The 15,633-nt window shown below is 37.0% G+C and overlaps 2 protein-coding genes across 2 annotated transcripts in view; one reads left to right on the top strand and one right to left on the bottom strand.

Annotated features, from left to right (window-relative positions):
• Window positions 1-15,633, top strand: part of LOC126369262 (uncharacterized) — a 341,394-nt gene that overhangs the window by 90,908 nt on the left and 234,853 nt on the right. The gene's annotated exons all lie outside the window — the stretch shown is intronic.
• LOC126369164 (uncharacterized) lies at window positions 11,056-12,641 on the bottom strand. Its single transcript, XM_050013459.1, has 2 exons — window positions 12,395-12,641; window positions 11,056-12,047 (listed from the first exon to the last, which is right to left on the bottom strand). The coding sequence occupies exons 1-2, from the start codon at window positions 12,639-12,641 to the stop codon at window positions 11,056-11,058; spliced, it is 1,239 nt and encodes a 412-aa protein (XP_049869416.1).

Here is a 15,633-nt window from a genome sequence, read left to right as displayed (position 1 = left end):
AAGCTACAGGAGTCCCAAGTGACGCTAAATTTGTTCAATAATAGTTTTCATGAAATGCGAAAACATAATACTACGGAGTAGAATGTTAATAAAAAACCGCCTTTAAAAAAGATTAACTACAAAACAAACACAAAAAACGCAGAAACTGAAAAAAAAAAAACTTACATAATATAATAATATGATGATACGATTTTCTACCCAAACCGTTGAAATCAGATTTATTATTATAAATACGACTACAATAATATAAACATCTAAATTATAAACAACACTGGATCTAATTTCTATATATTATTTACAATAAGTACTCAATCAATTATTTTTGGACTCAAATAATAAGTAAACAATAAAACCGTCGCACAATAAAATAATGAACACGACAGCCACGATACATTCGTTTCTGTTAAAGTTTTTATTATCAGAACAGAAAAATAATTTTCGTGAAAATTTGAATTTTATAGTTAAATAAAATGAGAATTTCAATATTAATTTTAATTATTAATTTGGAATGAAATGCTAGTAGCAAACCTTTTGACGTGACGTCATATTCGTGGCTGGCAGCAGTGTGATGCGTAAAATGTAAATAAATAACATAAACATTTGATAGCATCATGCCTGTATTCCGTAGGAGGCAGACAGAGGTGTACAGTCATGAGCAATATCATGTAGCCACTTTAGAACCCTGTCGCACTATCATATTTGACATTTAATGAGATTTACTGTTTAATTTGTGAAAAACGTTAATGTGACATGGTTTAAGTCACATGTAGGTGATGTACGAGTAGTAAATACGGAGCGACGGACGACGACAAATCCTGGAACTATCTACGATTTAAACATGAATTAAAACTAGAGATGTACCGACTAGTCGGGATAGCCGACTATCCGGCCACATTTATAGTCGGCGACTAGTCGGCGATTCGCCGGCATAAATGCCGACTAGTCGGCCCATATTATTTTTATATTGTATCTGATACACTTTTAACCACAGAACCTAATTAAGGTACCAGCTATGGATGCTTGCTTTTAAAAAATAAAAAGTTAAGAACAAATAAAATAGCTGCCGGTGCGGACGTACGTAGAAAAACACATATTAATAAACAAAAACTTGTTTTGACATGTCTGCACGCCGGGCGCGAGTCTCTCAGCTGTCAACGAAACGCCACGAACGTTACCGATAACAATGATTGGCAAGGCCGACTAGTCGGCAATTTCACAACCGACTAATCGGCTAGTCGGCCAAAGTCATAGTCGGCCCATCTCTAATTAAAACTCATAAAGTCGAATTCAATGGTTCAGAGCCTAAGTCGGGATTCGAACCAGGGACACTACGATGTAAGTGACACGTTCGCCGAACAAAGCAATCGCGGATTCGGGTAAATTTTCTTCTTCGTCTTTTCCTCATTTCTGATCTTATTCTATCGTGTGGATTGTGAGGTGAATTATCAACTCTGGTGTCAGGGTTATAACAGAGCCGCCATAGGCCCCTGACATGACTCATGTAACGACTACGTACTTACATCAATAAGTAATAACCGGGACCAACGGCTTAACGTGCCTTCCGAAGCACGGATATTTTTACTTTTTGGAAAATCAGGTGATCAGCCTGTAATGTCCTAATCAAACTAGGGATCAAAAAGTGATTTTTGTGATGTGTCCCACCGGGATTTGAACCCGGGACCTACGGATCAGCACAACGCTCAACCACTGGACCACGGATTTCCTTCCGTTATTCCCAGCGTTTCAATAGCATCAAACAGCAGTTGCAGTTCTAGTAAATAAATAATACATACTTACATACACATACATAAACTCACGCCTATTTCCCACCGGGGTAAGCAGAGACTATAGAATTCCATTTCCTTCGATCCTGACACACTTCTCTTGCTTCCTCTACATTCATCAATCGCTTCTTACACGCACGCCGGTTCAGAGTAGATCGTACTAAACCTTTTCTAAGGACATCTCCAATTTGGATAAGTCCTTCTAGGTCTTCCTCTGCCAGCCCTACCATCAACTTTCGCTAAATAAATAATAGGTATAAAATAAGCATCTTCTAACAACCAAGCCAGCTTGACCCGACTAACGGGGGCAGTGCGTATGACAGGTCAATCAATGCCGAGCAACGCAACCGTGTAGACGTTTACACGGACGGAGTATTACAAGTGCTCTGGCCACATAATAATACTACAAAGATGTTTAATTAATTACCTGCACTCTATGATTCTTTTCAAATTTAAATTCAAATTCAAAAATATCTTAATTCAATAGGTAACTTAGTTACACTTCGAATCGTCAATTTTTACATAACGAACGTCTCATCTGCCTAAAACTACTGCAGCTTCTCACAACCTGTATAGGCGGGGAAAAGCAGCTGCAAGAAAATCCTCGGCACAGGGAACGTCTAGAAAGACGTTCTTTAAAAAAAAAACTAACAGTAGGTACTTAGTTACTGCATGATTTTTATTTTTATTTATGTGGATTTAAATAAAATTAAATAATAAATAAATAATATAAATTACACAAAATAAAATAACCAAAGAAATATTGTTATATCTACAAGTGCATTTATTTAGAACAATCTTTGGGTGCTACGCATCTTTTCTTTTTAGTGTCATAGAAGAATCCTTCATTGCAGTCGCAGGAGTTTAGATGGCAGACCTGAATACACATCTGAGGTCCTTTTCCTATGCTGTCACAGGTTTGATTGCAGTACACACCGCAACCTTTCCTGGCATTCTTATCTCCATTGCATTCGGCTGTAAAAAGAGATAAATAGTTATAATCGACATAAGCTCACGACTATATCCCAAATCGGATAGTCAGAGGTACATCCATCGAAAGATGAACTAAGCACCCGCACGTCACTTAGCTTTCTGTAACATCACCGTAAGATGTGGTGAACCATATCGCTGAGTATAATGATCGAGCTAACAGTGTTATTCCAAACTGCACTTAAGATAAATGAATAACAATACAGGGGTTCGAACTGGCACTCCCCGTTTGTGAAGTATTTTTATTAATAACCTAGCACTGCGCGCGCAGATAGAAAGAGACGTACTGTGCCGAGTGTCAAGCAGCCTAACAAATATAAAAATATACGAAACTGAATACATTTCTGTATTTTAATATAAATTAATGTTAATTTGTTATAAAAAACAAATAATTTTGAAAAAATGAAATATTTATTTATCATAATTATTTTAATTTTTTTAACAACTAAATTTTTGACACACTTATTGAAAAAACCAAAAAAAACTCGGCATCCACCATAGGTTTTGTCAAAAAAGAAAAATATTATTAAATAATATCATTTTATTTAAACCAGTTTATTTTTTCAGATTAATATTTAATATTTTTACCACTTATTTAAAATTTTAGTAAAGAGTTTATTATTTTCAAAAAACTTACCATCTGCAGTCGAGAATGATACGTAGAGCACAACAGCTATTACCAACAGGGCCTTCATTTTTTATTTTCTAGAAGCGTCTGACGGTCTTTACTACGTATGTAGTGTTTATATACAATGTTCAATAGGAAAATATTAAAAAATATATTTTTACCTCATCATTAATAATAATATGATTTGATCACCCGATCACTCTAGCCATAGAGGCGGCCAATTAGCTCGCGACACCAAACACTTCAGAACCCCGATACCGATAAGCTTTTCGTAGATTTTCTTTAACTACTTGGCCGGACAAATGGGGAGTGCTGAAGGCTCTCACCCGGAACAACGTTTAAGACAACAGGCCTGAGGGTGCCCAGTTGGGCGCGAACCTCGGCTCAGGGCGTCGTCTGAGAGGAAAAATATTTGAAAGAATTAATCGACCCTAGCGGGTCGATAGCGATAAGCGCTGAATGAGGGAAATCGTCGACCACGCCGGCGGGGTCGGTATCGGGGTCCTGAAGTGTTTGTGTTGCGTGCTAATTGGCTGCCTCTATGGTTAGAGTAATCGGGTCATCGGGATCGTATATTACGTCCTTCGGACGCCGATACTTTTCAGTACCGTCCCTAAGCAGGATGTATTCGGAAGCCGCAACTACCAGGGGATTTGGGTGGTACGGAGCAGAATCGAAAAAAAAAAAACGTTTTGAAGGTAATGGTTGACAGACCTAGGTCAATGTGCAGATTTTCATTGCGAAGGAACCACGGAGCTCCCGTGGCTTTCCGCATGAAGCGATTTTGTATTACCTGTAGATGACCCCAATGTAGGTTACATGTTGTCCTTATCGAAGAACTAGTGATTTGCAACGCAGTGTCAGAGGTTTATAATATTGTAGTGTCATGTCTTTGTTAGTATGATAGATTATTTTTTTTATCTTTATTTGATACGTATTGATAGAGTTTTTGACGCGGTCAAAGATAAATTATAAAAAATAAAAGTTAGCCTGAAATTATCAAAAATCAATTTCAATTTTCTTTTTTTTTACTTTCTAATTTTAAATATGAATTTAGTAACAATGAGTACGACGTTCGACCACTTTTATTGATGACGTCACAGAACCAATTTCCGTCGAAATTTCTTAGAATATTTTCATTTTGATATTTCGTAAAACTCACTTCATTTGTAACAGCTTTTTATTGGCATTTTTTCGTATTTACAAGTATCCATTTTGTTCAAAAGGCTTTATGCTACCCAAATAAAATAAATAAATAAAAAGGACTAATAGTATTGGTCTACTTCATTTGTTTGAGTGTTATAGTGCCAATTCATTCTGACCTTAATTGTGCTGCTTTGCGGTAAATGTTAAGGAAAACAGGTGTTAGGGAATTCCACACCTGCGCTATCTTTAAAAGTAAAAAACATGTTTTGAAACATAGGTATTAGAAAATATAGGTATTAAAAGTAAAAATTCATACAATAAATTCATAAATGATTTGATTTGAAAGCGTTTGTAATTGTAGATTTGGTGGCATAACTAAGCAAATGTGATTAGTTTTGTCTAGTATGCCAACCGCTTATCAGCTTAAACAATGTACTTACATATACATACATACATAAAACGCCTATTTTCCACCGCAGTAAGCGGAGATTATAGAATTCCATTTGCTTCAATCCTGACACACTTCTCTTGCTTCCTCCACATTCATCAATCGCTTCATACACGCACGCCGGTTCAGAGTAGATCATACTAAATCTTTTCTAAGGACATATCCAATTTAGTCAATGTAAGTCCTTCTAGGTTTTCTTCTGCCAGCCCTACCATCTACTTTCGCATTATAACAATGTATTTTTTTTAACTATTACTACTAACATAGTTTGTAGGTTTCTGTTTTCTAGCTAACAAGTGGGCCTAGAGTGGACAAGTGGGGAGCGCTGAGGCTCTCACCCGGTACAAAATTTAAGACAACAGGCCTAATGGTGCCCAGGGAGCCTTGGGGGTATTCAAATTCAAATTCAAATTCAAAAATATCTTTATTCAGTAGGTAACATAGTTACACTTTGAATCGTCAATTTTACATAACGAACGTCTTATCCGCCTAAAACTACTGCAGCTTCTCACAACCTGTATAGCCGGGGAAAAGAAGCTGCAAGAAAAACCTCGGCACAGGGCCCTAGACGTTCTTTAAAAAAATAAAAATAAACATAAAATATTGGTATACAATTGAGTAATTTAGCTGCCTAATATCAGTTCTCAGACAGTTAATCCCATGCATTCATATCTTCTAAATAATCACTAACTTTATATAACCTTTTTTGTAAAGTTTTTGTTTAACTACTGTCTTAAAACAGTTGAAAGGCAAATTCTGAATGTCAATGGGAATCTTATTGTAAAAACGTATACATTGCCCCTTAAAAGATTTAGTAGACCTATTAATCTTATGTAATCGACTGACTTGTAAAGCAAGTTTATTTTTATTCCTGGTATTAACAATATGCCGATCCCTATTTTTTGCAAATAATCCTATATGTTTTTTTACATATATTAAGTTTTCAAAGATATATTGTGATGCCAAAGTTAAAATATTAATTTCTTTAAATTTATTTCTAAGTGACATCTTGGGTCCCAATTTGTAAATCGCCCGAATGGCTCGCTTTTGCAGAACAAAAATGCTGTTCATATCTGCAGCATGACCCCACAGCAAGATGCCGTACGACATAGTACATAGTGCCGTATTAAAAGCATGTACCATTACAGTGCTTCAATTTATCTACCAGCAATCATTCTTTTTTCAAATGAAAAACGAATGCCAATCTTTACGTTATTCAATTATTAGATTTATCGTGTATCAAAATTTGAATTCGTAACTCTTCTTCTATCGCGTGGGTTGTGAGGTGAATTACCAACCTCATCAACCCAAGTGTCAGGGTTATTATTGAGCCGCCAAAGGCTGACATGGCTCATGTAACGACTAGGTACTTACATCATAAAGTAGTGACCGGGACCAACGGCTTAACATGCCTTTCGAAGCACGGATCATCTTACTTTTTGGACAGTTAGGTGATCAGTCTGTAATGTCCTGACCAAACACGGGATCACAAAGTGTTTTTTTTTTTTGTGATATGTCCCCATCGGGATTCGATCTCGGGACCTCAAATACAGGTTAGGTCACATACTTCCAAAAATGCATTTCTCGGGAATTTGGGTTTCCTCACGATGTTTTCCTTTTTTTTTTTTGACGTGACTTATTGAAGATTTGCCGCAGATGGCATTAACTACTTGGCCGGAAATGTTTTCCTTCACCGCTGACCACGTGATAACTATTTATGATGCAAACATGAATTCGAAAACAAATTCGACAATAATTGGTTTAGGCCTGTGCTGGATTCGAACCTGCGGCCTCAAAGTAAGAGGCAAGCGTTCTATCAACTGGGCTACCAAGCTCGACATACCGTAACCTATATATCTTATCTTATCTAGCCTAAAGTGTCCCACTGCTGGGAAAAGGCCTTACTATACCTTAGGCCTTAGGTGGTCTCGGTCGTAACCTACCTATATCATCATCATCAATTTAAGAGCCACGCTCTTGTCGGTGTAGCATTTTCCATTACAGTCTATCAAAGGCCAATTCCTAACCTATATAAATATGTTTTAATGTATATGATTTATGATTTAGGAGCTCGGTAGCGCAGCGGTAAACGCGCTCGGTCTGCGATTGTTGAAATTAAGCAACTTTCGCAAAGGCCGGTCATAGGATGGGTAACCACAAAAAAAACAGTTTCCATCTCGAGCTCTTCCGTGCTTCGGAAGGCACGTTAAGCCGTTGGTCCCGACTGCATTAACAGTCGTTAATAACCATCAATCCGCACTGGGCCCATGTGATGGTTTAAGGCCCGATCTCCCTATTCATCCATAGGGAAGGCTCGTGCCCCAGCAGTGGGGACGTTAATGGGCTGATCATCATGATGATATTTATGATTTAATGTGGCTGTACTTTATAAATAAATAAATTCACTCTAGGAAGTGATAATTGAATGGACTACTCTACAAGTATAACAGTTATAATAACCTTCATTAACAGTCGCTCCATTTCGTAATAAACAAGTCGGTATGACCCGACTATATCGAGGGCAGTGTGTTTGACAGGTCAATCAATGCCACTAGCGTGCAGATCTCTTCCTAGTAATACCCTGCACTGGTTACATAATACATAGTGAATACTTTAGAAAATCAAACGAACTTACCTGTAAGTGACGTTCGATGACTATTAAACGATGTGATTCGCCCGAGAGATTACACTTATATCACTTGTAGTAGCACGCATATGTGCTGCCATCGTACACAGGTTTAGAGTATAAATTATTTCTACCCACAAAAAATGGATATATTCTATGCTCGCCACACTGACAGTACCTCATACACGTTCGCCCAGTCGGCTAGGCCATAAGTATGTAAGCTATTTCGTATAAGAGGGTAAATTTTTGAACATGGTTCTAAGAGGGGCTGGGAGGGTGTGTAATCTCTCGGGCGAATCACATCGTTTAATAGTCATCGAACGTCACTTACAGGTAAGTTCGTTTGATTTTCTATTAAACTTCAGTGATTCGCCCTTCGAGATTACACTTATATCACTTGTAGATGTTTAGAGTAATACGAAATAGCTTTAAAATACACACCAAATAATAATAACAAAGTACATCAGGTTAAGTCATTGTATTTTCAGAATAATAATGATACTTATCAACTTATAATATCCCAAATTAAACTGAAATTCTTTTTCTATAAGTACGTAATTGTTACTTGACAAAAAACTCGAAATAAAATCATGAATCAAGGCTAGCTTGCAAGAGAGAGCGGGCGAATTGATCACGCGAGTCCGTCTGTACTTCTCTGTTATAGAATCTCGCAAATGTCAGAGAGTTGCCGGTCCAGCCAGCGGTCTTTTTGATAAGATCTATGCTCACTCCTAACCTGCTGGCAGCCGAAGTAGACGCGTGTCTGGTGCTGTGAGCCCTATAGGTTTCCGTATCAACTCCACTCTCTGCCAGAGTAGCCTTGATCCATCGACTCAATGTCTGTGAACATACCTTTTTGAAAGGCTTTCTAAAAGAGATCAGAAGAAATTCACAGTTTGGTGGACGTCTAGATGCAGACATGGACAAATAACTATCTAAAGTCCTTGCAGGACAAATAGAAGGTTTTTCCTCGAAGTACGGGAGAATTAATAAAGGTTGCGAGCGATTTATCGCAGAAGTTTTTATTTGATCCGTTATGTTAATAACAATTTTTTCATTAGATTTAACAATATTAATCAGTCTTATCAATGATAATGTTTGCACACGATGGGCTGTTATTAAGGCCAAGAGAGTTGTTAGTTTTTTAGACAATAACTCGAAAGACAGATTTTCGTTAGGGTATAATTTACTTAAATAATCTAGAACCCTGGATGGGTCCCATGTACTATTATATCTTGGAAGTGGAGTACGTAGTTTATAAATTCCTAACATAAATCGTTTAATTTGAGGGTTGTTTATAACCTCGGAATCAAGAATCAGCGAAAGAGCAGCCTTTGAAGTATTAATTGTCCCATACTTGTATCCGCGATTATAAATGTACATAAGAAATTCTAAAACTATAGTCGTAGAAACATTAAACAAATGATAGTTATTTTCTGTACAAAACTTAAACCATTGTCCAAGAGCAGTATTATACTGTTTAAGTGTATTGTTTGATAAAGATGCCATAATGACATTCACGGCGTCTGCAGGGGCGCCCTGCCTCAAGAATGCGTCCCTGATAATACACCGGCAACCAGGGTAAGGTTCTGATGCAGTTTGTGTTCGGCACTGTAAGGGGATGATAACAAACTAATATTAGGAGAGAATTCAATTAACTCAGATGTCAGCAGTTTTTTGAAAAGGGGATACCAAGGTTGTGTAGGCCATAGAGGCACAACAACAATACCTTGCGCTTTATCAAATATTATTTTTTGTAACATTTTGAGAATGAGACAAAATGGAGGAAATGCATAAAAAAAATATGACGACCAAGAGACTGTAAAAGCGTCAACCCTAAACGCGTCAGGGTCACGTTGCCAAGAAATGAATCTGTCACATTTTTTGTTTATTCGACTGGCAAACAAGTCGATATCTGGACAACCCAGTCTGCGACAAATTACACGGTAAGCTTCATCAGATAACTCCCATTCAATATCCGCATGCACCCGACGCGATTCTGTATCGGCGATAGTGTTATCAGCCGAACTAATGTAGGATGCGAATATAAATATGCCTCTGTTTTCGCACCACTGCCAAATATCGCGACTTAAATTACTTAAGTGTGGAAATTGAATGCCTCCCATTCTGTTTATATATGAAATTGCTGTTGAGTTATCAATTCTTAAAAGAACCTCACAATTTCTGTAGTTTTTTGCGAAAATTTTTAAGCCAAAAAATGCAGCTGCTAACTCTAAGTAATTTATGTGCTGGGTAAGCTCCTCGCTTGACCACTGTCCACTAGCCGTCTCATCAGAACAACAAACTCCCCAGCCGGTACGGGATGCATCGGAATATATTTCCAACCGGTAATTGCCTGAACGTATGGGGCAGCCGTGATCATTGATGTTACGAATCCACCAATTCAAGTCTGTGCTTAGAGAATCGGGAATGTTAATATATTGATCGTAATCATCTTTAACTTTTAAGTAAAGAAACTTTGTCCTTTCGAAATTTTTAGTGTACATCCAGCCATACGGGACTGCCGGGCACACTGAAATTAATAATCCTATCAAGTGTGCAAACTTACGCAGTTTACACCGTTTTATTATAGAAAAGTATAAAAGCTCTTCCATAATTCTTTGTCTTTTATCGAATGGAATACTTAAAGTAAGCTTCGCTGAATTGAAGACAAAACCAAGAAACGTAGCCGTATGACTGGGTGTATTTACAGACTTTTTATAGTTGATCGAAAAACCTAACCACTCAAGCAAGGTTTTTGTAGTTTCAAAGTTTTGAATACAGTCTGAATAAGTATCGCCGAATAAAAGCAGATCGTCTAAATAGATAACTGACAAGAAACCTTTATCACGAAGAAATTGAATTGCAGGTCTCATTAATTTTGTAAAAACGTAGGGTGCGATATTTAGACCGAAAGGTAATACTTGAAATTCGTATAGCTTTCCAAGAAAGCAAAAACGTAATAATTTTCGATAGTCCTTGTGTACACTGACTGAGAAATATGCATCTTTCAAGTCAATAGAGCACATATATGAGTTTTTAGACATAAGTCTCATTGCCGTTCTATAATCTTCGAGTTTAAAATGTGGTGCGTGAATAAATCTATTTAAAGACTTTAAATTTAAAATAAATCTATTTTCTCCATTACTCTTCTTAATCAGAAAAATGCTTGACAAGAACTGACCTTCACAAGGTTCACATTCACGCACCGCACCGATCTTAATAAGTTTCTCGATCTCTTTACTCATTAATAATGACTGTAATTCAGACACTGGCTTATTTAAAGGGTAGACAGATTGAATATTCTCAATTGAAGCGGGGATACGCAATCCCGAGACCCATGACAATAATATATTATCATTGGTGATCTGCGACCAATTATTATAGAAAAATTGAAGTCTACCCGCCTGTGACTCGACGACGGCAACTGGCTCTAGCGATGCGCTGTTCGACCGGAGTGGCGCGGCTGCGCCGGCGGCGCTCGGCGGTCGTACGTCTGACGTGGCGGCGGCCTGCGCCCACCACTCGCTGAGTTCGCCTTCGCTGGAGCGCGGCGAGGTTGGGATGGCGCCGCCGACGTCGGCGGCCCCCTCCAGTTTAAAGCTCTCGATGTTGATGCCTCCCCTGCTTTATTCTTAGGTTGAGGTTTAGGCTTAACAACTGTATGTCTCAGCTCCGCACCTGTCCTTGTTATTGCCTTCATAGACCTTAGATTTTCTTGTAAGTCTTTTCCGAATAACAAATTATCTCGCTTGAGATCTTTGATATTATCTTTAACGTCTTTACTAAGGCTTGTCAGTATAAAGTTACGTCTAGTTTGTGTCTCTGAGAAATGTATGTGACACAGAAGTCTTCCCGTGTCACTGAGAGCCTTCAGCATATCATTTTTAGTTGCATCCTCGGTAATATTCCCTGATAATAAAGTCGACATTGTGTTTGCCACACTTGTTATAATCTTTCCTAAGAGCTTTTGTTTTCCCATTAGAATATTATCTCGTTTCAAGACATTTTCATTGCATGCCGCTTTTATTTCAGGGTTTAAAACAGGAGCCTGAGCTAACTTCAAGTTCTCTGGAATTTCATACTTTTGTGTAATTTCTTTTCTTGTATCTTCTTTAAGGCCATTAATAAGAAAGTCCGACCATCTGCTGGCAATGTCCTTTTGAATGCAAGGGCCAAACTTTTCTTCCCTCACGGGTTCTTCTCCTAGGATTAATAATATATCCGGGTCTAACTCAGAAACCGGCTCAGAAGCCGAGGGTACGGCCGTTTCTGAAGGGCCGACTAGCTGCATCGATGTGCTAGCTGTAGCTGGTGCAACCCCTGAAGCGGGAGCAGGCAACGGGTGCTGTGGCTGCGTTGTCGTGTTTTCAATAGCTAATTCGGGCCCCGGTGAAATGTCGAAGACAGTGCCTAATGGGGTTTCTGAAAAAATAAAATGCCCAGACTGTACTAAACACAACCACAGCCATATTGAATGCTATATTTGAATAGATAGAACTCACGACATAGTCTCACGGACTATGCTCACGAATTATGATTAATTATTTCCATATACAGCGATCAACCTTACAGATTGAACTGAAGTATAAATTGGCATGATGGTACATATTCCCCTTTTTATACAACGATCAACCTTACAGATTGAACTGGAGTATAAATTGGCGGGATGGTATTAGTCTTGCAGACTAAACTCCATGTCCAAAAGAGTAACATATAAATATATATCTTTTTTTTTTTTTTTTTAATTTATTTATGTAGCACAAAAGTACCTTCACATTTGGAATCCTCCTGCATAGGGTCTGTTTCCAACATAGAATAGTCTTGGTCTTGACTATAGTCTCGTCTCTCGTAATAACGTTGCAGATGTTCTTCCGATCGCGATGATAAAGATGAATCACTGTAAGTACGGTGGCGCGAGCGGTGACGACGTTCGCGAATCTTCGATTTTTTCCTTTCTAATTTCCGAATTTTCATGTCAATATATTCCTCATCGTCGTAATGTTTGCGTTTTCCCATCTCGAATAATCACGAATAACACAATACAATCACAAATAACACTAATTAGATCACTAAAGTGTAAAAAGTTAAATATTAAATAAATACAAAGTACCTACTAGTGATCGAAAAAATACGTGCACGATGGCCGCGACACAGAACGTGTATGAGGTACTGTCAGTGTGGCGAGCATAGAATATATCCATTTTTTGTGGGTAGAAATAATTTATACTCTAAACCTGTGTACGATGGCAGCACATATGCGTGCTACTACAAGTGATATAAGTGTAATCTCGAAGGGCGAATCACTGAAGTTTAATAGGGTAATATTGTGTTAATACCCTGCAAGTTATGCAAGCCTGGTATTAATAATTGAATCGGCTAGGCGGCTATATGCAATTTTGCCGATATATTAATAGGTGAACAATGAAATAGACTGCTGATAAATACTGTTATGATTTGGCCTCTTCTAGGTACAAAATGAAGACTGTAGAGACGATTCCAAGTTTAAAATATAGTCCGCGCTACGAAATAAATCCACTGATTTTAATGGGACTATTTGACAATTAAAATAAAAATAAATAAATATTAAAATGAACGTTTAATTTATAATATTTGATTATGTATTTTATAATGTAAACTTGAAATATTGTAAATAAGATATTATTGCAGGGTAGGAAGTAAATTATACCTATTTGTTTTTCTTTTATATTGCTGTTTATATAAATATTTATAACTATATATTATAACAAATATTAGTAACATAACACTGTCAAAATTACAACAAAATAACACCAAGATATCTTTAATTTTATAAGTCAAATAAAACAACAGAAATTACAAAAAATATTTAATAAAAAAAATTAAGTTGTTATATTAAAATTAATTTTTTATTAATAATATACAATAGGAATTGAATTACTTAGGTCGTAATAATTATATATTATGCAGAATCTGAGACACTGCTACGGCTGCGGAATTCTTTCATATCGCACCGTTAGCCTTCTTTAGTAGGTAATTGGCGGTCTGAATATGATAACTGAATATATAAATAATTATTACGCCTTTCAATTCCGACTCTACCATTCACAACAGCTTCATAAATCATAAAAACCGTGATCAGAAACTAGCTAATTGGATTGCACAATCTAGGTTTTTTTTGACGTGACTTATTGTAGAGTATTTCAGGTTTACATAATAAATACATATCAAATATAATAAATTAAGTGTTAATTTTAATATTTATTTATTTTTATTTATTTATTTATTTGTACACAATGAAACAGACACAAGAAACATACAAAGAAAACAGATAGTACAGGCAAGCTTATCTCTAAACAAAGAGATTTCTTCCAGCTGACCCACGTGACAAGAGAGACTTTCAACGTATAATATTATATAGATAGACATACATACGCGTACAAATTATTTAGAAATTACTTAATTACTTATACTAATATAAAATAAAATATTAACCTAAACCTACAAACCACATTTAAATAAATTATATAGTATATAATATATATTTCATAAATATAAAATAAACATTTATTGTTAAATAGTCCCATTAAAATCAGTGGATTTATTTCGTAGGGCGGACTATATTATTTTAAACTTGGAATTACCTCTGTAGATTTGCCGCAGATAGCATTAACTACTTTGTACTACAAACCTACGAATTCAGCTCCACCAGTACCGAGCTGAATCACAAGCAAACACAGTTTCATCAAAGCGGTCGATGTCATCATTTGACGTGGCTTAATTTCATTAACGCAGTTATTAAGCCAACGAGGTGGTCCCGGATTAAAGGCATTACGGACCGGACCGGTGTAAGATCCCGGAATTTACGGGATTACGGGTTAGAACACAATGACAGGGTTTTTAACACTGTAATCCGCATGATGAATGCTCTTTTGAAATTGATTCCGAACCAATATCCATCTTAGGACACCGTATCAGTAGTGGCTGCAAGTTGCCTTTGCCCACCCTGTTAGGGATTAGGAGCGTGATGGTATTTTTATCTGAATTGATTCTAAGCTCAATTATGTAGGTACGACGGCATGGAAAAAATACTTCAAATTTTATCGCGCCTGCAATGCCTAATGTATCGCCACAAGTAATTAATGATGACCAGTATGGCTACCTCAACCCAACCCAACCACCAACCCTAACAGCAGAGTTGATAAGGTTGGTAATCTACCTCACAACCCACACGATAGAAAAAGAGAAAATTGCATCACGACCAGGCTCGGTACGGTTGTTCAACGTTGTTCGTTTATCACGTTCATTTTATCGATTCTGAATACGAACGAAATCACGTGACATGCATGTTAGGGAAAAAAAACAAAAAACAAACTTATCGATTTCGATAAAATTTATTGAATCGATCGATAATTTTATCACGTTGCCCATGTTAGCCCTGCTTGGTTGATGAAGTCGGTCATTGAACTCTTGATTGACCAGGTCACCAATCCATTATAATAGTCCAACGTGAAGAAACACTGACCATGATAGACGGCGATACAGCTCACCACTTAACGTAGTTGGAACTGTCGCTACTCTTATGAATATTAAAAGTAAAACAGTAAGTACTTACTTGATTATAATTTTAATGTTGGTAAAGCAAAGAAAATTGGATTGTTTGAGAAAACTTTATGAAACTCATTATAATGCTTTATAAAGCTAATTTCCTTTATTATAAAGACTGTTTATATCGTAATATTATGTAATATGGCTTCCTGTTACTAGCCTTATTCGCAAGCAAGTGTAGGCGTGTTAAAACATGTTAATTTCTTGGAAATCCCTTAAGCCGCCGCATGCAAGCTTCCAGGGTTTACACGCGCGCCCTCCTAATGATCATTCTTGTATAATCTGTTGCAGTTTAGTTTCAGGAAAACATATACATCTATACATAGACCCACGCCCGTTATAGCGAATGCAGAGCCTCAAATAATCGCAAGACATAATTATAGCTGAAAATCAGCGTTGTGGCTGCAAGTTGTCTTTGATTACT

Source organism: Pectinophora gossypiella, chromosome 8 (assembly GCF_024362695.1).
Source record: "Pectinophora gossypiella chromosome 8, ilPecGoss1.1, whole genome shotgun sequence".
NCBI classification, from domain to species: Eukaryota; Metazoa; Arthropoda; class Insecta; order Lepidoptera; family Gelechiidae; genus Pectinophora; species Pectinophora gossypiella.
Note: the sequence above shows the minus strand (reverse complement) of the source record. Positions and strands in the feature narration are given on the sequence as shown.

Bases quoted from the DNA above. Each gene is read 5' to 3' on its own strand.
- LOC126369164 (XM_050013459.1), bottom strand. From the start codon at position 12,641: ATGGGAAAACGCAAACATTACGACGATGAGGAATATATTGACATGAAA. The intron at 12,048-12,394 runs GTACTTTTGTGC...TTATTTTTTCAG, and splicing joins GGAGGATTCCAAATGTGAAG to AAACCCCATTAGGCACTGTC.